Source organism: Protobothrops mucrosquamatus, unplaced genomic scaffold (assembly GCF_001527695.2).
Source record: "Protobothrops mucrosquamatus isolate PMUCROS unplaced genomic scaffold, P.Mucros_1.0 scaffold41, whole genome shotgun sequence".
Lineage (NCBI taxonomy): Eukaryota > Metazoa > Chordata > Lepidosauria > Squamata > Viperidae > Protobothrops > Protobothrops mucrosquamatus.
Window position 1 is genome coordinate 158,486 of NW_015386423.1, and position 25,323 is coordinate 183,808.

General features: G+C 48.3%; 1 protein-coding gene across 1 annotated transcript in view; it reads left to right on the plus strand.

Moving 5' to 3' along the window:
- Positions 1-2,917: 2,917 nt before the first annotated feature.
- Positions 2,918-25,323, plus strand: part of ZFPM1 (zinc finger protein, FOG family member 1) — a 64,483-nt gene continuing 42,077 nt past the window's right edge. Inside the window, exons 1-3 of the mRNA XM_015811394.1 lie at positions 2,918-3,043; positions 4,532-4,588; positions 8,194-8,341. Coding sequence (XP_015666880.1) covers positions 2,918-3,043; positions 4,532-4,588; positions 8,194-8,341 — 331 coding nt within the window. The remainder of the gene's footprint in view (positions 3,044-4,531; positions 4,589-8,193; positions 8,342-25,323) is intronic.

The window sequence follows — 25,323 nt, forward strand, 5'->3', positions numbered from 1 at the left end:
GATATTGGGGTGGGGGGCACAGTAAAGGTAACCCCCTAACAGAGGGCATCTTCTGTCATACAGGGTGGGGGAAGTGGCAGGACTCTAAACCAGAGGAAAGGCTGGTTTATTTGTTGACGTATAAATTTAATAATACATAATAAGCTCCTTTGTTTATGCTGCTGTCAGGCCTAAGCACCTTCTTCCTGGTAGTTCAGTCCTGGAGTTGATGGACACCTGAGAATTTCTGGGTTTAACCCTGACTGGAGTCCCCGAAGAAAGAGTTTGCAGAGGGTTACCTTAACCACAATCTCACCCACTTTTCTGAATGTCCACCGTACGCTGAACCACGTAGTAGGTTAATGTATGTTTGCAGAACAGGTATTATGCTAAGATGTTGGGTGATTCCGTATGTCAAGGCTGACCTGATTCAGATGTCGCACACTCAGCTGCAAGGTGTTTGCTTTCGACTTTCCATGAACCCGGCATAACAAACCATAATTGAGCTAAGGGTGTGAGTAGCACCAAAATAATCCCCACGGCTGATGTTTGATGCTTTGGGGATTGGTTTCTCTCCCCTTCTCTCCCCCCCTGGCGAGTTGGAAGTTGTTGGGGATGTGAATCAACCCCTTCAGCTCAAGAAAGCTTCTGCCTTTTAACTGAATGAGTTGGAGAAGGTGTTACTGGCTGCTTTGGATTGGGGGGGGGGGGTTTGCATTGGTGTAAGACACCGAAGACTCTGAGGATCTGGAGCAGCAGAAGACCCTGGCTCCTCCTGGGGTCTCAGTCCTTCCTTCCCAGCAGGTCTTGTGCTGCTCCCCTCTTTCGACCCACCTCTCTTCCTCTTTCCCCTTTCAAATCTGCTTTGCCCAGCAAGAGTTGTTAGCTTCCTCCCAGCCACATTAACTGGCAGCCCTTCCTAGCCAGCCCTGCCTGGCCACCTCCGCTTCCGAGGGAGGGGGCAGAGGGGGATCCGAAGATGGATCGGGCCCTTTGTTGAGCCAGGCAGTTCTGGGCTCCCAGCCTCTGCCTTATCCAGCCGCTTTCTGGAAGGGAGAAAGACCAAGGACTGGGATTGGGGGCCAGAGAGGGGTAGCCCAAACCAGTGGGGGGAATGCGGGGGGGGACGACCTCTGGCTCCGGGGCCCCTTCCTGGGAAATGCAAAGCAGGAAAATGCACGCAGAGGAGAGGGGGAGAGAGTTTGGGAAGGGGAGTTCTCATTTTGCTTGTTTGTGTTTCTTGTGTCCATCAGAGTAAAAGAGCAGCTGCCCCTTCCTTGTTTTGGCCAAAGGCCCGGAGGAGGTCATCTGGGTCTCCTCGGCTCAGAGCTGCTGAGTTGCTTTGCGGGCTTCCTGGCTGTGCTTCGGTTTGGCCGAGGCTCCCCCCCCCCTTGCCCGGTGCTGGATGTGAGATGCTGATAATGTTGAAAGAATGGGAGATCGTTTTCAGAGGGAGGAAGTCTGTGATGGGCCAAAGCTGATTAGATAAGGATCGGCTGCTGGACTATATTTAACCCGTGAGTTGGTGCCATTTTATATTGGATGGCTGGCGAGATAGGCAGCTGTTTGTTTGTCCTTGGAGGGATTGTGCCCGTTGTCCGAAAACACCGGATTCCAGGATAAATATCTTCCTGGCCCTTCCCTTTAGAGATGATCACGTCTGCCTGTCCTGGGACAATTCACAGCAGCCCCCCCCTTGAGATAAAAATATTTATCTCTTGGTGATCACCCATGGAGAAGACTTCCGCCCTTGTCCCGGCCACCTCCTAGGACCTAGGCTTTGAAAAGAGCTTTTGGCCCTTGACCAGGGTCTCCATGGGGAGCATCCAACCAGCCCTAATTTTGGTCCTTCCTGGAAGAGTAAATCTCAGAAGGCCAGGCAGATGTTGCCATGTGACCCGGAGCCTCCTTCCAAAATTAAGTCTAATGGAGCATAGGAGAATCAACCCTGTCCTAAGACTCCCCAGTCAAGACACCCCCCCCCAATCTTCTCTCCGTGGAAGTTCAGTAAGAAAGATTCTCCCTAGAAGCAGGGGTCTTCAAATAGCGTCTTTATATTTAGTTCCTGCGTAATTTTAATTGTTCCTATATTTGTAATTGTTTTCATATATTGCTGTTTAGTAGCTGTAAGCCATCCAGAAAATGAGATGTGTGGCATATAAACTTAATAGTGAATAAATAATAAATCTTCAGCTTCTAGAACTAACTCACCGGTTTGGGGTGCTTTCAAGGGAAAGGGGCACGGGACCAGGTTATTTGAGGGCCTGCCTGCTCCCATCAGATCTGGCAGGAGACCCCTGCGCTGGGTTCCATCTTTTGGAGTGGGGTAGAACCCCTCTTCTCCTCTGGTACCCACCCACTCTTGAGAACCCCATCCCTCCAAATATCAGAGTGGCCCCAAACCTGCCGGCTTTTTGCAAGGCCTTATAGATGGACTTTGGGATCCAGATGTGCAGCAGAGCTCATGCAGTGATTGTGGATTAGCTGCCCAGTCCTGAATTTGAAATGGGGGAAACCCTAGACCTGGAAATAAATAAATGAACCAGGAGGAAGATCAGCTCAGCCTGGCTGTGAGGGGCTGGTTAAATCAAGAATTTTGTGTTGGGACTAACAGCTGCAAGATTGATCAAGCTCTCCTGCGGGTCTCATAGAGGGAGTGCAACTCTTGTGGATTGTGGGGATTCGGGGCAGGTTCCTGAAATGAGTGCGGTCTCCCATTTGGCTAAAGCTCACCTGGCTGGCAAATTATTATTCAAGACATTGGAGACCTGGTCCAAGAACCTGGAGCTTGAAGGACATGTGACCCGTAGCATCTTCTTCGAGCAGCTGCTCACATGAGCCCACAGCCTTACCCATCTGCTTGGGGCACCCCTCCTCCTCCTCCTCCTCCTCCTCCTCTCTTTCTGGGGAGTTGAGAGAGAGTTATAGAGAAAGTAGAATGGAGGATGTCGGCTGGCCCCCTGAGATTAGGCTGCACCCTGATTGGATTCCCAAACACCTCATGATCTCTCCTACGTCACCTGTGGGACCTTTCAGTGAGAGCAGTGGCCATGGAGAATGGAAGGTATCCTTCCAAACCTCTGGAAGTCCCAGGTGGATTAGTCCAGAGGGTACTAAAAAGGTACTGAGACCTCAAGAAGCATCTTCCTGTGACCTTTTTTCCTGCTTCTCCCTCGGGCCCATCCCTGCCGCCTCCTTCCTCAAGGCTGGGTGGAGATTGGGACGGCTAATCCCTCGCCCTGGGAGAGTTGAAGGGCTTCATGAGCCCCCTGCCTGGTTTTCCCTCTCCTGAGGACCTTCTGGGCCCATCATTCTGCCCATGCCAGGCTCTCCCAAGAAAAGGGCTCCATCCTGATCTGGGCACAAAGATCCCCCCACTTATTTCTGGAATATGGGAAGAGGGTCTCACAAATCGTGACCAAAAGAAGCTTCCTGGCTAATTTCTTCCATGACTTGTGTGGACAGAATGGGAAGCTGTTGCCCATATGCTGGTGGTTAGCCATGTTAACTTGCTTGGAGGTCAGTGGGGCCAATTTGGTGACTTTACACACACACACACACACACACACACACACACACACACACACACGGGCCCTCCTGTGCTGCAGGTAATCCAAGGGGCAGGATGCCCACTAGCAGTTTGGCCACTCTTGACTCGGACTGCTGCTTCCTCCAGGGCTGGAAAGAGTTGAGTTGTAGCATTAAAGGCTGGTGGCAACTGGAAGAGGATGGTGGTGCCACCTTGGATGGAGGGACCAAAACATCCCCTTAGGAGGATTTTTGGTGTTTTTGATTTTTAAGGCCCCTCCCCCTGCAGTTTTGCCCTGGCAATTTGATACCTTGGCTTTTGGGCGGGAGAAAGAAGAGAGGAATTGCTGCCATCTGCCCAATAATTGTCGCCTTAAATAGGAGAGCTGCCCCCCCCTTCCTGTTAATCCTCTGTCTTCTCTTTCTTCTCCTTCCTGATCAAGTTTTTGCTCCCTTTGGAGGAAAAGCTTCAGAACAGCATCAGGACGCATCTGGCAATATTTGTTTTGTTTCCTTCGCTCTCCCCTCCTCTCCAGGCTCTTTTGTTCTGCTGCTTGATAGATGTGGACAGCTGATAATAGTAGAAAAAAATAAAAAATAAAAAAAGGGCCAGGAGCTGATTCTCAGCAGAGATAGCCGGTTACATTTATTAACTTCAAACATGGGCGTGTGGGCAGAGGAGGGAAATGAGGATGCGGGCGGCAAGAGTCGGTCCTGGGCTCTTCAAGGGGGGGTGCTGATAAAGCCTAGAGGGCGATCTGCTTGCACTTGGGGGGGCTGTGCTTGGGGAGGGGGTATCTGTGTGTGTGCGCACGTGCTTGCAGGGTGTTTTCTTTGCACACCACAATGGGCACCCCAATTTGGCTAGGTGGGTGGGGTGAAAAAATGGATGCATTGGAGTTCAGTAGAACTTCTCTCTCTCCCCCCTCCCCCACTTTCGGCCCCCTCCCTTCCGCTGTCGCTTTCTGCCGAAGAGATTGGAGGTGCTGATAAGCTGAGTTCTTGATCTCTCCCCCTGATAAAGATGGCAGAGTCAGATAAAAGGCGCTTTATCGCCGCCAAACAGATGGCAGAAGGATTGGTCGGCTGCAAGAACAGAACCTGGGAAGGAGAGCGGGGGGGGGGGAGGATGGGGGGGCATGGCAATTTGTTCCATTGCCAATGTGATTAATGCAGGCATTTTAATGATCGGATGGAGGGGGGGCTTTCCTTATGCTCCCTCTGAAATAGATAGAGAGATATAAAAATATTCTTTTTTAAAGGCTCTTGCCCTCCCTGGGTCTGTTTATCAGCCCCAGATGTGACTTGGTTCAAAGTAAGCTTTTAGATCCTAATCAGTGGTTCTGCTAAGTGTAGCAAATGTGTCTTTATAATAAATATTACATAAACATTAAAAAGAGGGCTATCCCCCCTCCCCCCCCCCCCAACATCCAGGGTTGGCAGTGCGCTCCAGCCAGCAGGATGGGCAACCAGAGATCTGTGCCTGGCTGCTTCTGGACTGGCTCAAACTCTGTCTGGCTTGATTTGAACTCACCTCTAGATATTCATTGTGGGTGTGGAGCTCCTCCTGGACTTGTGCAAAAAGTCCAGTGCTCAATAAGAGGGGCAAAGCGCCCACTTAGCCTGGCACTGGCCTCAGTTGTGGCCTGAGAAACTTTTTGCCCATGTCTGCAAACCCGGGAAGCGCTCCAGAGCAGCTCCTGAGTTTGGACTTACCGGGCCCTCCCGGATCTTTTTGGCTTTGCTCTGTTAAATAAGGAAATAACACCTGGAATGTTTGTCCTCCTCCTAAAGTGGGCTGAGGAATTCTGGGAGTTGAAGTGCACAGGTCTTAGTTGCCAAGTTTGGAGACAGACCCCTGGATTAGAACCATTGAGTTGCACACACTATGAATTAATATATTCCAAAGACTTTGCTGCAAAATGACCGTTTTAAGCAATATTATAAACAAGCTTATAATCCTCCAAAGCCAGCTCCTCCCTGTCTTTTCTTTAATCCTCGAAATAACTGAAATGAACTCAGAAGGAGATTATGCACAGGCACACACAAATATATGTGTATAAAAGTTGCCCCAAGTCTACCAGGGCTACAGAAGTTGGCATCAGAATTGGTTCTAGTACAGGGTGGCACACTGCCCTTGTTTTATGACCGTGGAATACACTCTGTCCATGCCCAGGACACCCCATTCTAAGGCAGCACATGTATGTCCCGGAGCTGAGCTGGCTCCCAACCTAGAACCTTGTTTGCTCCCTTGGTGGTTCTCAGCCACCCTGCCCCGAAAGGGCTTTGTGCTTCTTTGCGAGGGAATATGTTTGTTTTGCATGGAGTGTTTGTCTTTTCTTTTTGCAAATAACCAATCCAGCAGCTGTTTTTAGCTTACAACCCTTCCTTTCTATTTTGGTTTCTGGCCTGCCGTGGGAAGTTGGAGTGTTTTTGTGTCGTAATGTTTGTGACTCTCTTTGTTGACCGCAGCATGTTCTTTACAGCATGGGATGTTGCATAGCAAATAATTTTGTGCAAATAGCTAGCATCCTTTTTTAGGGGGTCAAGCGAGTGGGGTTCAAGGATGGGGAGAAAGGAACTGGTTGGTAAGCAAGTGGCTCTTTTTTCCCCCCAGGCGATAAACACAGGAATGTTTCCCTGCGTCTCTTCGGCTCACATTTATGTCTGAAAGTGTGAATTTAGCCCATAGTATTGATGGCAGTAATGAGGTGCTAATTAATACACAGTGGGGTGGGTGGCTGCTCCGGCTTTGTGGAGCCGGCTGTTTTTCCTGCACTGAGTGCTGACTTCACAGCTTCCTTCGGCAAAGGACCTACAAGGAAGTTGAGGCTTTGTCAGCAGTCTCAGCATCTTGCAAGACTAATGCAGACTGGAGGACACCCCACTGACGAGGGCACACGAAGGACCAGCTTCCCAATGTTTTGAGGCTGGTGGTGGGCTGGAGCTGAGCTGCCCAAATGACAGCTTTAAAAACGGGGCATTTTTGTTGGTGAACTTACGGTCCTGAGGCTCAAGAGTAGGCTTGCAGTGGCAAATTGTGTCCAAGGTGACTAAGCCAAGGGACCATACTAGACCTGCTGGTAGAAATCCCTCCTCCAGCAAAGTGGAATTTGGAAGGGATGAGGATTGGAGGCTTTGAGAATCTGCAGATTTCCTTGCCCGACCTGGGAGGTTGTGAAGGCTTTCTAATCATCTGTTGGATCTGACAAGACCTTGTTCCTAACATAGAACAAAATGAGGAGGTAGAATGGATTTGCATCTGCAGATGGAAAGCCACTTGTAGATGTTCTGGTTTATTGGGTTTTATAAATCCTTTTTAAATAGAAAACCAGCAAGCCTTTCTGCCTTATGGGCTTATTCCCTAAATGGATGGAGGCTTGTTAAATGTGTGTGAATCTTTAAAAAGGGGTTGGTCTCCTTATTCTTGCATTATGTTTTCTGCCTGTGGACTGGAAGGAATGTTTCATTCTGATTCTCCCAAAAGGCAGATAAAGCGATAAAACCCTGTTTCTGGGCTGTAGCATTTGGATGTAGGTTGAATCCTCTTATGCATATGGATGTGCATGCACAAGTACAAATTGTGTATGTGGGTGGGTGGGTGGGTGGGTGGATGGATGGATGGATGGATGGATGGATGGATGGATGGATGGATGGATGGATGGATAGATAGATAGATAGATAGATAGATAGATAGATAGATAGATAGATAGATAGATAGATAGATAGATAGATAGATAGATAGATAGATAGATAGATCGATAGATCACTATTTGGTTGACTTAGCAACCACATAGCTAGACTTTTTGAAGATCTGTCTCCAACCTTGACCATCAGGTCTTCCAACAGCATCCCTATTGTCCTTCTTACTGAGGTCATCCTCCTTGCTGCTGGCTGTCCTCTTCAGCTCTTCTAACTTTTCCAGTGTTAGAAATTACTCAAGAGAACTGGGTGAGCCGTACACACCCATCACAAGAAGAACACTATTCTGGAACCAGAAGAACACTCTATGTCCTCTCCCCTGGAATACCTGTCCTTTATGTTTCATGAGTAGGAGGAGCTGGCTTTCATTTGTCAGAATGAGGTCACTTCTTGGTTTCTGAGGTGTTCAGACTAATACAACTTTACTGCTGTTTCTGCTGTTTGGGAGGCCACAACCTCAGTTGGCAGCAATGGGAAGGAGCACAACTGATGCAAGCTGGGGAGGAAGACAAACACTCTTGCAGGTTGGATTAAAAATTTGTAGAGTTGGAAGGGAATCATCCTATCCTGTTTCCTGCAGTGGTCAAAGCAAAAACTATGAGAAGTGGATGATGGCTGAATGTTGGAAGTATCTTCCTATCTTCAGTCTCCGTTGGCTGCTCCGCAACCTTTAGGCTTCTCCAGCTCTTTGTCAGTCTTCTGGTCCTAATCATCCAGACCTGAGACCAGGAGTCTTTCCCTGTTGTGGCTCTCCTACAACTGGGAGGTAGGCTGCCTACACGAAGGGAGGTCTCCCAGCCAATTGATTGGTAGCCAGCCCTTGATTCTACAGCTTTCTTCCTCCGCCCTGGGAAGGATTCCTCTGTACCTTCTTTCTCTTCCAGCAAGCAATAAAACCCAAAGAGCACAGAAGGTGTTTCAGGGTGGAGGTTTCAGCCTCTCCTGTGGTGCTCTGACCAGCCTGTCCCTGGCTTTTCTTTGTAGCCATTAGCCTGGAATGGAGTGGGAGCTGTTGGCACGGCCACACTGTTGCTGCTGGCCTGCCCGGCAGCAGAACTTGTCCTGCAGAATGACGAGGAGGTCCTGCCCTTTAGCAGCTTCCTGGCACCAGAGGTGCCTCGAGAGTTCAGATGTGGTTGCTTCCAGGTTGGGCAATGGAATGTTTACAATTAGGGCTGCGTGGTTTGGAGCGGCAGAGAGAGAGAGAGAGAGAGAGGATCTGGCTCCAGCTTGCAGCAGTGTAAGAAGCCTCCTTAGAAAACGTGGGAAGACACAAAGCCAGCAAGCCAAATTTCACAGGTCGCCGTGAGTGATCTGGTTTGTTCTTAATAAATAACTCTTGCATGTTTTGTTATTTGGCACGTGGCTGGGTCCAGCTGCCCACACAAGGCTGACTGTGAAACGCCCGTCCCTTGGGAACCCTGTCCAGATCCCTCTTCTCCCCCTTTGGCTTCTAAAATTGGAGCAGGCGTCCTCAGTACCCCGTCAGGCTGACTCGCGATAGTGCCTTGGTTTTCCAAGTGAGCTGGTGGGAAACTGTGCTTGGGGGGGGCACCGGTTACCAGCAGCAGTATGCAGATGGTCCTCGACTTATAACCATAACTGAGCCCAAAGTTTCCATTGCTAAGCAAGACAACTGAATTTTGCTCCATTTTACAACCTTTCTGGCCACCGTTGTTAAGCGAATCACTGCAATTATTATGTAAATCCAGCTTCTCCACTGATTTTGCTGGTCAGAAAGTCGCAAAAGGCGATCACACGACCTCCCACCCCCCGGGGACACTGCGACCGTCATAAATAGGAACCAGTTGCCAAATGTCCGAATTTTGATCACGTGACCATCAGGGTGCCGCAGCGGTCATGAGTCACTTTTTTCAGTGATGTTGTAACTTTGAACGGTCACTGAATGAGTGGCTGTAAGTCGAAGTTATACCTGTATACAAAACTGTGCCTGGCCTGGACCCTGCCTTCCAAGCGTTTCTCTGCCAGACAGGAATTGTATAGCACACGTTTGCAGGATGCCCAGCTGGTGAGGGCTGCGTCGGATGTGCCCGTGTTTCGGTCGGTGAGAACCCTCCCTTCCCCTGCTTCTGAGTCACCGGCCACCTAGGGAGCAGCCTAATCCTTTGGGCCGTGGTAGGCGAGGTGTAAGAGCTTCAGGAAGAAGCACGGATTGTACCAAAGCAGAAACCTGATGGTTATCTTGCATCTTCTGGTGGGTCTGGCCCGGCACTGAAGCCTTGGCCAACCAGCGCTCCTCTAGGGATGAAGCCCCTTGGGGGTATTTGGGGGCAAGAGCCAGTTGGGTCATTGGGGAGCCCTGAAGCCTGGCCAAGCCGACTCTTTCCAACTGGGATCCCCGTTTGACACATCCCTAAAACGGTAAGCGATCCAGGAGGACGTTTTTGTATGTAGTGAGAGGCAAAGAAAGTTGGATATTTACATTTTTGCTTCTCCCAGTGGAGTCTCATCCTGGCACTGGTCAGAATCTCTTTGCCAATCTCAGAGTGTGTCAAAATAAAATCACATGGCATTTTGGGAATATCTACTGGAAGTTTCATGCAAGAAGTTTCCAGTGATTCATGCTCATAACTTGCAACTGGGGTTTGAAATCCAGATGTTTACCTCGTGTTTTCATGTCCTTTTTGACCTGAGCCGGAAGCCTGTCACAAAGCAATAAGTGCAGGCCGGAAAGTTGAATTTGAATCTGTGTGTGTGTGTGTGTACACTATTTGAACTAGTCTGTGATTGCCACATTAGAAGCAATGTGCCTGCCCATTAAAGCAGATCTGAGTCTCCATTTTCTGAGAGAGCGTTGGCAAAGAACGCTGCATAGATTAGCTGGCAGATTTCCTAACTGGCAGTTTTTTCAACTCATTCACACAGCGTACTGCAAAGTTTAGCTCGCAACCACATTTTCCTGAATTACAGATTGTCACAATTCTGCCTGCTAGTCTTCCAAGAGTAGAGGCCAGTCACTAAGTTCCAACAAGCCCAATTTCAGCAACCCTATCAGAAACCCTGATACCAAGCCACCTCTGATCGTCCGATTAATTAATGCACATATGTGATTCCTGGCTTGCCGGTGTAAACTTTTTGCTTTGTGGGCTGTTCTTAAGGCAAGAAGGTGGCAGGGTAGGGGGTCTCTCTCTCTGAGGGAGGGAGGCCTGGTGACCAGTGGTTGGAGGAGAGGCTGGTTGAAAACGCATCTTTTGTGTGGAGGAGTGAATAAAGAGTATTGTATTTCCTGCTTGCAAAGCAGAAGAAGAGCAGATTCCTGAATTCAAAGTGAGTGATGTATATTATCAGTGAAGGAAAGAGACGGGTAGGGCTGGTCACCTTTAGGTTGGTGAGTACCTCTTGAGGGGACCCCCTATAAATTTATGTTTAAATTTATATTGATTTAGAATATTTATATCCTTCCTCCCTCCCTCCCTCTCCTTTCTTCCTTCCTTCCTATCACCACAGTCTCAATGGTGCAGGAATTGCAAGTAATATGAGTGTTTATAAAAGAAATTTCTAAGGCTAACCAATTCCAAAATGAATGTGGGCAGCTGGCAGCTTAAAAAAACAAAAAAAACAAAACAGAAGATCAGGAAAGGACAAATAAGTCTGAAGAAGACATTCAGAGTAAGAGGAAGAATATGTGAAATACTGAAGTCATAAACAGCATTAAAATAATTTGAACTGGACCTCTTTTGATTCACCAGGAGCTCTCTGGAGTAACTTGGTTTTCAGGGTTTGGGGAAAGCTGACACAATGAGCCAACTGTACTTTATTATTAAGGTTTAAGGCTGCTGGTAGTTTATTTTAATATATTAAAACATCTACAGTATAATGGTGATTATGGAAACAATAAGGCTGAGCACTCACGGCCTAGGCCAATGCATGGTTTTTTAAGCCCCCTCCTAAACAGAACTACAGTCCCGGTGACAGGCAGTTCCATCCCCTAGATCTTATCTTTGGAGATGCTCAACAGGGGGGTCTCAACCGTGCTCACCTGGAGGGACAGATGGCCCTTCTGTTGTCTCTGGAATGGTGGCATGACTGGACCAGTGCTTTGATTTGGGTCTCAAGGAAGAATCCCATCTCTTGATTCCTCTTTGAGCAGTGGAAGAGCCCCCACATAGCCATAGGATGCTGGTCCTGCACAATTTCTTATGGGTTTCCTCCCTGGGCACAGCATTCCCCATAATGCTAGCAGGCATCTTGAAAAGATCCTGCCTACAACTTGGTCCCTTCCCAGTGGAGGCCATGAAGGCAAGGTGAAGATAATGCCAACTAAAAGTTTAGGAGACTAAAGTATCTCCCCTTTAACGAAGCTAAAAGGGATCAGGAAGTCCCATGACTCCATAGACTTGAACTCATGCAAATTCTGGAAACCTTTCTTACTCCTAAAGCTACAAATCAAGGTTGTCCATTCCAGTTGGATGTGCAGAAATTCAGAAATGGTGGTGATTTTTTTTAAGGGGCTGGAGAAATGCATGGAGGATCAGGTCCCCATAGTGTTTCTACTGTTGGTGGCTGTGTTTCCTCTCTGAATACCAGCCTATGGACTTGGAAGACCACAGGGAAAGAGGACAGGATCTCCCCATCCATGTTGGTGAGCCTCCACATGCCTCTGGTTGGCCAAAGCTGGGCTGATCAGCCCTTGATCTGAATAACTTCAGAGCTCTTGCAACAGCTCTAGAAATGGGTTCACTAGACCTTCCCATAAGACTCTCGATTCCCACATTCACTAAGCCGATTCCCACATCCACTGAGCCACAATCTGTTGTAACAGTAGTTGTTGAAAGTGCCACAATAGCTGGCTTCCCATATAGAACCAGGGCCAGACCAACCATGCTATGGCTTTCCACCATATGTGAGGACAGCCATTGTGCTGTGACATGGGAATGTTCCTTTCTGCGATGGTGTGGCAAAATTTCCCAGGTTGAACAGAAACCCAGCTGTCCAGACTGGCCATTTGGAGTAAAATGGCTATGGAGATTCTCAGTCCTCCAGGTTGTCCCACAGGTGCTTTTTCAGGAGGCCACTGGACTTTCTTTGTTTTTCTTTGAAGACGTTTCGCTTCTCATCCAAGAAGCTTCTTCAGCTCTGACTGGATGGTGGGGAATGGAAGGATTTATATTCCTTTCAGACAGCTGGTCATTTGCCTTCTTTTAGAGTCATTGAGGCCACTTGGAGGTTTGTCTGTGTCCTCAGGGTCACCTGAGTGGTGCAAAAGGAAGTGGAGCCTTCTTGGAACTGCTGAAAGGATTGTGTCGTAGACCAGGGGTCCTCAACCTTGGCAACTTTATGACTTCTGGACTTCAACTTCCAGAATTCCTCAGCCAGCTTTGCTCAGGTTTGTTGACTGAGGAATTCTGGGAGTTGAAGTCCACAAGTCTTAAAGTTGCCAAGGTTGGGGACCCCTGTCATAGACTGGAGATAGGTGATGTCATATCCCTCCCCCTCTGTTGAGGGAGGGCTGTTCAGTTTTGACATAGATGGCCTCTTCTATGCAAATGACCAGCTGTCTGCAAGGAATATAAGTCCTCCCCTTCCCCACCATCCAGCCAGAGCTGAAGAAGCTTCTGGGATGAGAAGCAAAACGTCTTCAAAGGAAAACAAGAAAGTCCAGTTGCCTCCTGAAAAAGCACCTTTGGGACACTTGGGAGAGGAAGAAAAAAGATGACTCTTCATTGTTCTGTAGCAACGTGTTTTGGGGAAAGGATGAAACAGAGAGAGGAATGCAGCTATTGACCTTGGCTGGAATAGGGTTAAGGAATGAATGTTTCTGAGTCATCCCAGATAAGCCCACTGCCTCTTCCTCCTCCCTCTCCCTCCCTCCTCTCCAAAATATCTGTTATCTCCTCCCTTCTCACATCAACGAGTTTGGGTGACATTTCTGATTTGCCAGCGCAGAAGGAAATGCCTTTAATTTGTTAATAATCTCTCCGACTATTGCCCTGATGATTGCTTATTATGAAAGCTAGCACATTTTCTCCCTCCCCCCCCCAAAAAAAATCTGGGACTTAGCCAAAGTCGGGCGTGGGTGTGCATCGGCCAAAGCATCCCTTTTGTGAGACTGGATACCTCAGTGGGTGAACAGGCTGCAGAGGCTGCCTGCAACTGCGTTCGTTGCGTCATGCAAAGGGCTGGATTTACAGCTGGCTTAGCATCTCGTCTGAACCTGGCCAGTTATGGGATATTCAGAGTTAATCAAATCTTCATTTAGAAATCAAGCCAGGATGTTGCACGATGCTGAGAAAGCTTGCATGCACCTCAACAATCTGCCCCAAAGTCCTGCAGCGTTATAGAAGTGAATACTGATTTAATTTGCATCTGAATGCAATTAGAAAGAGGTCAGAATAAGTTTCCTCTTGTCCTGTTAGCTTTTTGGGGGTGGCAGCCAGCTCAAAAGCCAAATCTGAACCCGGCGCTCAAAAATGATGAAGACCTCTGGCTTATCCGAGCATGTGAACATGTTTTTTGACTTGGGAGCAGAGTAGAGGTGAGCTAGTGCAGAAATATCAGTGTCGGGATGCTACTGCTGATCATCGGCCGGAGACGCAAAAGCCTGTTACTGCTGCAGAATTAAGTGGCTGGGATGAACGCCCTGCACAGGCAGTTAGGTTTAGCAGCCAGCGTCAGGATTTTAGGAGTCAGTGTGGTGTGGAAAGGGAGGGTGCTGCGATTAGGGGTGCAGCCGAATTGCTCTGGGAGATTTTGGACCTGTTGCTGCTCTTCAGCCCAGCCAAATACTGAAAGGAAGGAGCTAATCTAACTTGGTATAAGCCACCTTTTTTATACTACTCAGTTAAAGCAGGATCTAGCAAGTTCAGAACAAGAGGAAGGGCTGCTTAAGGGCCCCAAGAATGGCAGAATTGGGTGTCTTTTCTTCCTGCCCCCAATATTGGTCTGGCTTTGGTCATCTGAAGACTTCCTTCAGCCTCTCTGTTAAAGAAGGAAGCCGATTGGTTGGCTGTGAGGCTGGCAAAAGTTCTCGATGTTTCTGTAGGCCAAGCTTCACTGGATGATGTGGGAGGCTGTTTCTCCCTCCAGACAAAATGTTCTGTGGGACCCCAGACCCCACCCCACCTGCAAACTCCATGACTCAGTTAGTGCCACCTTATCCAGGATCTCCTCCACTGATTCCTTTGAATCTTCTTCCAGAGAAATATCTTGGTTAGACAGCAGCAGCAAATTGCAAAACAACTCTTTCTGCATGAAAATGCCCTAGGAAATAAAGATGGGTAGGCAAAATGTTTAGATGATACCGCAGGACCCACGGTTATTTCTCAAGTGTGCTTGCCACTTGTTCCTTTTTAATAATGCTGTTCTTTTGTGTGGTCCCTTGGTTGTTGTGGCTGTGGTTGCTTTCTTCCTGCCTTCTCTGTTGTACAGGCTCCTGGAGATCCCTCTGGGGAAAAGATGGGGCAAAGGAACTGCTCCCACGAGCCCACAGGCAGCACCCTGCTCAGCAAGCTTGGGGAGGGTGGAGAGAAGGGGGGGTCTCTTTCCTGTGTCCAAGCAAGAGGAGGCGAGGGAGAGAGGGATGGTCATCCAGTGGTGTCCCAGCACTGGCCAGTCAGCCTGGCCTGGTGAAGGTGTCACTGGCGTAAGTCTGCCCTGGCGGCTTGGGTCACTGCTGTCAACAGACAAAGATGGAGTAGGCCCCAGAGACCGGCAGTCCTTTCCCTGCCTTCTCATCCAGGGACCTGTCTGGGAAGGGAGTTGTATCGGCTGAAAACTCTCCAATGTACAAAGCAGAGGGGAGGCATTAGAAGCAGTGGTGGGATTCAGCCGGTTCACACCAGTTCGGCAGAACCGGTAGCTAATTTTTGGTTGCCCAGGCCCAGAACGAACTTCCAGAAGCGACATCCAGACAGAGAATTGGTTGTTCACATATTTGAATCCCACCACTGGTCAGAAGGTTGTGTTGCGAGACGGGATTCTATCACTCTGCCTCCCTTGAATTAGCCCCAAGGGGGGAATGTTTTTTCAGACGCACAGCCAGTCCAAAAAGTCAAGATGGCGGCCACAGCATGCAATGAGAGCTGCACAGGGGGCAGGGCTGCTCCAGGTGGACAGTTGCAGCCATTATCTTAACTTTGTTGACCTCCCTCTCCAGATCTGAAAGATCTGAGCAAGCTCTTTCTCTGCCTGGTTTAGCTGTTCGGAGGAGTGAATAGGTCTCTCGCCTTATTTGGAATCTCCAGGAGTTGGGGGGAAGGGATACCCCAAGTCTGCTTTCCACCCCTGAAGTACTGGAGATGTTGGAGTTCAGCTTGCAGGGTCCTCAACCAGGTGGCCTCTGAGGTCCACCGGGGTTAAATAGCACCAAGTTGACCACAGCAAGGAAGATGACTGGCTAAGGGGGAAGCTTCCTAGTGGGGTCATAGGGAGAAACAAGAGCGGGGCTCTCTGGAGGGCCCCCAGTTCCAAGGGCCAGCAACAGTTTGGCCTCCATGGGATCCCCTGAAACAGCCAGCCAGCTGATTGGAGACGTCTCCCTTGTCTTTACAAACCAGCCACGCTCCAAAGAAAACCGACCTCTGGCTTTGGGGCCATGCAGGAAAAGGAAATGGCCCAGCCCAGGAGACAACAAGCAAATGTCCAGGCAAACCTGTTCCTTTGCTTGGCCCTGCGTCTGGCTTGACTCATCGGGTTCTCCTTCCGGCACAGCTCCCCCCCCCCAGCCCTGGTCCCCTTCGCCCCTCTTTTCCTCCCTTCCCTCCGTCTGTCTGCCTGCCTGTCTTGGGCAGCTGGAAGGAGCCCCTGGCGCTCCTCTCCCCAGCCAAGGCCCCTCTCTTCTCCCTCGCTCTCCCGTGCCGGTTTCAGCGGATATGATAATGCGGAAAGTTGAACTGCCCATTACCGCACCACTGATGGGTGCATTGATAAGGCTTTGATAATGGGGGAGATTAGCAGCGCTCAGTAGCCAATCGCTCAGCCCCTTCCCCCATTAACATTCCCCACCACCGGCCGGCTGGGAGCTGCCGATCTCCTCCATTTCCACTCCTCCATGAGATAAGAATGGAAATACTGACTTCATAGCTCACTGATTAAAGTGTCTGGATTTCTTGATAATACACAGATAAATTATGTTTTTCAAAAAGAAGGTAGGGACGGAGTGGGAGGGGAAGGGAAGGGAAGGGAGGAAGAGCCTTGAGTCCCTTCTCGGCTCCCCCTGCCTGCCCCCCTCCCTCCTCTTGTGCTCTGCCCCACGTTCCCACCCGGCATCAGGGCTGGCTCTGTTGTGGCTCTGCAGACACTGGCAAGATTTTGCAAACACTACAAAGAGAGAGAGAGAACATGGGCCGCCTTTCTGCTGGGGAAGGGGTGTGTGTGTGTGTGCGCGTGCCTGTGGGTCTGGGTCTATGGGTGTGTATCAAGGGTGGGTGTTTAGCAATGCAGGGATTGCATCTGAGAGATACAGAGTTTTGCACCCTCAAGGGCACAAGTGCAGCGCCTGTTGTGATTGGACACCGGTAGTCATCCCATGGAAGACAAAGGAAACCTCACTTCCTTCCATGTGGCAGTTCCAGATCTTCTAGTAAAGGACCCATCCAGGAGATATGGATCCAGGCTGGCTTCCTTTCTCCAAACATTGTCTGAAATGGTATAGGCTCTCTGCTTGAGCAAGGAGTTGGACTAGAAGACCTCCAAGGTCCCTTCCAACTCTGTTATTCTACTATATGGTGGGAACACTGAACAACTTTCCCAAATCTGGCCTGGCACCCATTTCCCCTCCATCCAGAAATATCCTTGGCTGGTCAGGATGGAGACATAGCCAGGCATCAAACCTCAAATGGCAAATACCCTCTCAGGGCTACCCATAAATCCCCAGATTTGGCATTCTAGATGGGATAGTTTGGCTGTTGCTTGGGAGGTTTCCTCCTCCTCCTCCTCCTCCTCCTCCTCCTCCTCAGAGAAAGGAAGGCTAAGTGTCTTTAAATCCACAATCAGACATGAGATGCACCCAGTTGCTTACTTTTTATGGGCTGCTAAAGTCAACCTGAAAGCCAAAAACGAGCACCCTGGACCAAAGACTTCAGTGATCTGAGACTGGAGCTATGGCTGAGACCTGGATCCCAAGAAGGTCCGTCTTGCAGGTGCAGGATGAGGCCTCCAGCAGGCCAGAGGTCAACAATCTTTCCAAGCTGCCCTAAAGCTGTAGGAGAAACCTCTCCCAGCTTGGTGCTTTACAAATGCATTGGAGCATAGCAAACCTCTGAAGGCTATCAAGTTGGGCATCAAGCTAGAGAATTTTTTTAACAACCAAAAAAAAAGGTTCTCTCAAGTATGACACAACTTTAGAGGGTGAAGGTGCCCCTAATCCTGGCCATTTCCAAGCCTCCCCTCTCTTTTCCACCTTCCCTGCCCTTTTAGAGGCACAGATCTTGGCTGCGTGGAGATCTCCACAGTTTCATTTTGAATGCTTGCAGCACCTTGTGAAGGCAAGGGTACCTCTGGACTTGCCTAGAGAGTCCTGAAGCTCTGAATATCGATTGCTGAGCACGGGTTAAGGGTAAGGCATCTGCCATGTCCTACCTTGATATGTAGATAAAGAAAACCACAATTCCATGCAGCCTGCCCCAGGCTTCCTTCCGAAGACTAGCAGAAGGTTTTAACCTCTGGGGCATCCTGATTTTTGAGGCGGGAAAGAGTGGCTTGGCAGACCCCTTATTTTGGGGAGAAAAAAAGCAATTCCTTGGGTCCTAGAGTCCCTTAAGGAGATGGGAGAGGATCCATTTGCAATCCATCTAGAAATGTTTCTTTAGAGCAGTGCTTTGCCATCTTGACTGCTGGAAGAAGGGCAGACTTCAAAGCTGGCTGGGGAATTCTGGGAATTGAAGTCTGCTCATCTTCCAGCTGTTAAGATGGCAAAGCACTGCCCGAAAGATAATCCTTTTTTTTTTTTTTTGGGCCTTTCAGCCAATCTTTGTCACACCATGCTTTAAGGCAACCTGCAATTCCACCTTTGACTTCCCAGTGCAGGAGGACTGTGTGCCTTTGCAACCCACAAATAATCCCTTTGAGGGGCCGTGGGCTTTATTTCATCTTACAGCACAATAAACCCAGGTGGTATTAAGCCCGCTGACCTTTGCAAGCAGGCCCTCCCATCTGCGATGCTCTCCCCACTAAATTTTCTAACTAAAGAAGGAACAGGATAAAGTTCATTTCCAACCCGTTGCCCCATTCCAGCCGGGCTGTTCCTTCTCTCCCCCTCTGCTCTTTTTTAAAGGAACTGCGATAAAAAGCAGAGATAAGTCCAGGGCTGTTTTGTGTAGGAGTTGATATCTTTGTTATCTATCTCTCTCTTTTTTTTTCACTCTCTGAGCAGCTCTGTTGTTTTTTACCCTTATCTCGCTCCACCAAAATGCCAAGAACACAAAACACACAAACCCTGGTGCCTTGATAATTCATGGAACTGGTGATAAAATGTTACCATTAAATTAAAATTGTACATTATTTTTTTTTCTTACCCCCCTCTTTCGCAAATGAAGTCAAAACAACTCTGGGAACAAGGCACATCACACACATACACACAGATCATGGGAAAGGAAGGAGAGGGGGTTTGTCCTTAATGTGGACAAACATCAATATTTTGGGGGGTTGGAGTGTAAAGATCTGGATTAAAGGGCCACAAATGAATATATTAGGAATAGCAAGTCTTGCGTTCCAGCCTCACAACATCCTTGTAACCGGGAGTGTCTTTTTATATTTTATTTGAGGAATTCTCAAATGTTGGGTTTTTTTTCTCCTAATTCTCTTTGCTTCATATCTGTAATTGCGGTATACAGAAGCCTCAGGCTGGCAGCAGGGAAACAATGGGAGGTGCCTGTTTGGGGAGTTGGCATTTCCAGAAAAAGGTGTCTCATTATTTTTGGAACTAAGGGGAGAAAAGCAGAAACTCTTTTAAGCACCAGAGACATTTCTATTCATTATGAGGTCCTAAAGAAATCTCTGTGAGAGTTGACGCCATTACATTGTTTTCCATGAAGCAAATTTGCCACCCAGAGTCACTGCAACAGGGAATGGGCAACATATAAATTTAATAAATAGAAAGATTGCACATGCCATCTCTGAACGGGCATCTTTCAGACCTTGGGGGCTTGCAGTTCTCAACATCTTGGAAGATGTCCCAACATACATGTTGGGTACCAGTTATGGATATAGAATTGAGTTGAATTCAACAACTTCCCTTGAGGGGGGGGGGGGTGCAGCCCCTGGGCACTGGTGTCTATGAAGATTCTCAATTATCCAGGTCATGGCTGTCCCGAAAGTGCTTTTTCAAAAGGCAGTTGGATTTCCTTGGTTTTTTTTCCTTGAAAACATTTTGCTTCTCATCCAAGAAGCTTCTTCAGTTCTTTTTGGAAAAGCACCTTTGAGACCTGGGCACTAGTGTTATTCTAGGATTCGTGTGTGGTTATAAGCAACTTGCCATCTGAAAGGCTTTGTTACAGCATTGGAGGCTTTGGAGGGGGAAGGGCACGTGGAATAGATTGGATAGTGTTGATGATGGTGTTATCCATTCAGTCCCGTCCAGCTCCTGGCGATTCTATGGGCCAGGTGTCTCCACGTCTCCCGATCTTGCACTACTACTTTGAGTTGTTTCATGCTCTGGCTTGGGGGCTGGGGGCAGCTTTGATGGTGTTGGACAATCTGAGGAGCATCCAAACTCTGCTCCATCCATTAATCCATTTTGCTCAGTTGGTCCTCCCAAGGAAGAGAACCCTGGGCTTGAAAAAAATATATCAACAATTTGATGTTTGCAGGATGGGTTCAAAGGGAAAAGACTACAGGGTGAATCTCTCTTCTTTCTGGCTTCTCTGCTTCCTCCCTGAATCGCAGCCTCCCCATCTCCTCTCCCCCACCCTCCCCCACCCAAGCCTTGCATTAAAAGTCGCTTCCGATCCATCTGATGTGCCGGAGAGCCGCAGATAGCTCCATTAGACTCCTTTCCTCCCTTAAAATCTATCAGGGCCTTATCGGGGCCCCATCTGCAACGTAAAATCACTTCCCTGCTATTGGCCTGCTGTTTTCTTTCTTATTATTCCTCCCCTTTGCCTCTTGCCCCTTCTCTCCTCGCTCGGCAGCAGCGTGACACCATGAAGCCCCCCCCTCTCCCTCTCTCTCACTATTAGTATTAGGAATCGTGTCCCCTGAAGTGAAACAATCTTTTGTAATCTATCAGTGGTTTATCGGTCCTATCTGAGAGCCGAGAATGGCCGGCCCCTGAGATGGCGCCACACTCAGCCCTGATAACGTTACAGAGTTCAATCTGTGATGAATGTTAAGTAACTGCACCCGTCGCCCGATAGGATGTGGACTTGGCAGAGGGAAAAGCTCTGCCTGAAACCAATCTCCTGATAGCAGGAGGGGAGCTGCTTTTTCTCAGCCAGTGCTCCCCACCCTGTCTCTTTCCTCTCCCCAGAGCTTTGGGGCAGGCGGGAGGCTGCGGAGGGGGACCAGCCAGAAGTTCAGATCTTCTCCTGACCTTTGGCCACCATCTTGTCTGGGTGGCTCTCAAGACAGGATGGGTTCCAGGGAATTTTCCTGGGTTCCCGGCTCCTTTCTTGAAGACTTGAGCCGGAAGGTCGTCAATCGCAAGCCTGTGTCTTCTTCCCAACTTTGGAAAGCTTCCCAGAAGGTCTCAGCGTGGCTGATTTTGTGGAAGGAGCAGACACAGCGCAGTGTGTCTGTGGGGAGGGTGTGAAAAGAGAGGAGTGGGAGGCTGCTGGCATAGAGAGAGAAGAAAGCATGTCTACTCTAACAAAGAGAAGGACCAGGGGTGACATGATAGCTTCCAATATCTGAGGGGCTACCACAGAGAAGAGGGGGGGGTCAACTTATTCTCCAAAGCACCAGAGGGCAGCAATGAATGGAAACTTATCAAGGAGAGAAGCAACCTAGAAATAAGGAGGAATTTCTGATGGTGAGAACAATTAATCTATGCTGGCGGGGGAATTCTGGGAGTTGAAGTCCACCCATCTTAAAAGTGGTTAGGTGACCCTGTCTTAGAGTCTAGAAAAAGGTCAGCAAGTGACAGCTGTCAACGCTGCTAACATCGGATGTTTTTGCATTGACAACAGCTGGAAATGTAGCCATCTTTTACCTTTTGCTTTTAGAGTTAGATGATGCTAGGAGGGGGGATGTGAACAAGAGTCCAGTTAGACATAACAACACTAAACCTAGTGTGAGAAACAAGGTTATTGTAACCAGAGCTGATAAGGAATTGGCTGACATCTTTATTCAGATGACCCCAATTCCCTAATTCACATAAGTTGACATGATGCTTGAGCCATGATTGTGCCTTTCAGCAGACATCCCATGGCTGTTCTTCACTAGGTAAGAAAAAAGGGTGCACCTTTGGAATAACACATGTAAAAAGGCAAATGTTTTATACATTCACTAATTTTAACTTTCAGGCAAGCCGAGCCTTGCCAGCATCCAACATTCCTCCACTTCACCTCTAAGCATGAATGGTTTGAAGGTGGACTTGGAAATCCGGAAGAGTAAGAATTAGTTTTTTGGTCTGCCATTTGATGAAAAGAAGATAATGGTTCTATGACAAATACTGATTGGAATCTAGTGATGGTTGATCCTTTTGTGCTCAGGAAGTGATGTTGTTATTTGGGAGAACCATGGAGGGTTGTGTCCTCCCTGAATTTGATTTAATCCCTATGAGATGCTTTCAGTTGGGTAACCATCAGAACTTGTAGCGAGATTTATATATCATGGGAAGAAATTCTGTCTCCAATCACGTTTGGGAATGGAATTGTTTTTTTTCAAGGAGCAAGTGGTTTATTAGGTTGCAATTTATTAATTGCAAATATAAGCCAACATCACTAGTACACTGAACCGGGCCAACCATTAACCAGGTTTAGATCTCCCAATCAGTAACTGAGTCATTTGGCGACCTCCTTGAGTCTCCCTTTCTCCTGGAAGGGTCTGGCATCGCATGAATCCTTGCACCTACTGGCAAGGCTTCATGACCTCATCACCATCCCCTTTGCCATTGGCCTACCTAGAAGGTTGCAGCAGGTATGACTTGGTCCCTACAACCAATCCGTGTTGAGGAGGTGGGTTCTGGGCAGCTGGGCATGAGTTTGAGAACAGAGAGCTTTGCTTTTTCAGCTGCTCATTTTCTCCCGCTCTTGACTCCTCCGTTTTGGCAATCCCACAACACAACACATTGGACCGCCCTGGGGTGGAAGGCCACCCTCACCCCACAAGGATTAGTTAGCCTCAATTTGCATTGTTTTCTTTTCTTTTTGATGTTCCCAAAATGCATTAACCTCCAAAGTGACCCACTTAAATGGGTTGTGGGAACCAGGCCATCTGGTCCTAAGAAAAAAAACGGAGTCAAAGCTAGGATGGAAATATTCCCGTTGGGGAAAAAAACAGTGCTGTAAGGGAGCAGAGGGAAGCACTGAGGGTGAGACCAGGTGGAATATTTGTAAGTTATGGAAAAACAGCTGGTCAGCAGGGTTTGGGTCTTGAAGCCCTTCCAAGATGACACCAAACATGGGACCCCTGAAGGGGGAGAGCAGTGAAAGACATGGATGTTGCAAAGCAAACCTTCTCCCTTCCATTTGTGGCACGTTTGTTTTCTGGGTATGCATGGAAGGGAGGCTGTCCTGTTGTCGCAGGGACCCACATAGTGGCAGCACCAATTTGTTGTCTTCAAGCTTGGCAGATCAAAATGCGTAGATGTTAAGACAGAGGAACGATCTTCGCTTCTGGGATGGGCGTCATCCGCGCATTATCAGTTGCTCACACCAGACCGATAGGAGCATATTTATCTTGGGAAACGTTTTCAAGGGTTTGGAGAGGAACAGGAGAGCTCGGAACAAGCCAAAATGCTCGGTGCCAATGCTGGTGTGATCATGATTGGAAGGGGCGGGTGGTGGTGGTTCATTCCCCCCCCCATCAATGTCTCCCCCCCCCCCCAGGAGGCTCAAAATCCTCATTTGGCTGTCATGTTTTTCTCCATTTTACTTTTGCTTCATTGAGAAATCTAAATGTTCCAAGAATACAAGGCTGTTTTGCTTACCAGGCTGTGCATGGAAATAAATGAGGGGGAGGGGCTGCTAAGATGGATAGAGCTGTACCTGTTGAATGTGAGAAATGGGGGGAGGGATGTTCAGCGCTGTGCTCCTAGGGATGCAATGATGGTCGTTAGTATGAGGACCAGTTTCAGGTCAGTTTTTTCCGGGCCGTCATAACATCAAATAGTGGTTAAATTATGTTGAAAACTACCTGTATTTTCCATGCTGGGGGGGGGGGAATATCTTCATAGGAAGAAGCTTGGGTTCTGCAGAAGGATCACAGCTGTCCCATCAAATTGGCTCATAGCCAAAATGGAGAGAGTTGAAAAGAACAGGAAGGACAAGGCCCTTCTTCTCCTAATATATGTTGACCAAACTAAACCTGGACACTTCTTCTTCCTCCAAGGAGCATATTTTGGTATGTGTGGAGATATTCAGATGCCCAAAACTCCTTCTTGTTAGAATTTAGAATCAGAATAGAGCTGGAAGGGATCTTGGAAGTCTTCTAGTCCAACCTCCTGCTCAAACAGGAGACCCTATAGCATTCCAGACAAACGGCTCTCCAGTCTCTTCTTAAAAGCCTCCAGTGATGGAGCACCCACAACTTCTGAAGTCCAGCTGTTCCACTGGTTAATTGTCCTCACTGTCAGGAAGTTTCTCCTTAATTCCAGGTTGCTTCTCTCCTTGATTAGTTTCCATCTATTGTTTCTTGTCTTACCTTCTGATGCTCTGGAAAATCAGTTGACCCCCTCTTCATTGTGCTATCATGTCCCCCCCCCCAGTCCTTCTTTTCTCTAGACTAGCCAAACGCAAATCCTGCAACCGTTCTTCATATGTTTTAGTCTCCAGGCCTTTAATCATCTTTCTTGCTCTTCTTTGCATTTTTTCCAAGGTCTCGACGTCTCTTTTGTAATGTGGTGGATGCAGGTATTCTAGGCGTGTTCTTACTCTTCAGACTCATCATCATCTAAAATTCACCCCGTGTGTGTTGAACTTTCTAAAACTTCATGCATCTCCTCCTGCTGGCTTCTTGGGAGGTGGGCTTGGTGTTAGAAATGGGGGCCAGTCTCAATTCTACAAATCCATTATGCATCAGGTCAAGAGGATCCTTTGAGTTGCCAGGAACCTATGGCTAACCCGTTTCACTGGGGAATCCTAATTTCTCATCCCGCTTCTGAGCCACTCCTGGAATTCCCAGCCAGGATGACCTCCCCCTCCCCTCTTGAGAAAGGCTATATTAATAGCCTTCAAGGGTGAGAAATGTGTCTTGCTCCTCACCCCCCCCCCCAGCCTTAACAGTCTTGCTGCCTCCAGAGGGAAGGGAAAACCCACTGTGGGCAGTAGATTTCTGATCCTTAACAAAGTTGGCATCCTGTGGCCTCTTATCAGAGCTGTGTGTCTGGCCGAGAGCTTTTATTATCTACCCAACATCCCTTTGGTGGTCTCCCTTGCTGTCTGTTCATTTACCCATCTTTAACACAGATAGGCATGTTGTCAGCACTAAATTGATTGGTCCTGGGCTGCTTCTGTGGCAGGAGGCCTCATTCAGCAAAGGAGCAGCCTGTGGAATCATGGACAACCTCTTGATCAAAGAGGCCTTGAGCCTGAGAACCCAATGGTGTATCTTTAATGTTTTGTGAACTGAACAGTTTTCAGACAAACGTGGAACACCAGTGTCCTGCTCGTGATGTATCTTCCACTTTGCAGCTACCTTTGATCAACTCATCTCTTTAGTCACATTCTCATTCAAAACCTTGTGTTGTCTCTTTGCTGTCAACAAGTAGTGTGTGCAACCCACTGTCTCCCAACCCCCCCCTGCTAACACTAATTTAATAAATTGATTTAGTTTCAAGATAGAAAACCCTCAATACGCCTTCTCAGGAGCGAGAACTTGGTCCATCGAGTCTCCTGGAAGGAGCCAGATTTTTCCACCCTGCTTAGATATACTGAGAATTGATCTTCTGTGTAAAAAACATTTCTCTGCTCAGTACCAGGCTCTCAGAAATACCATCCATTGTGTAGTTTTCTTCTGAAGTGGCTTCTTGTTCTTCCTTTTACAGTTCAGAAGGAC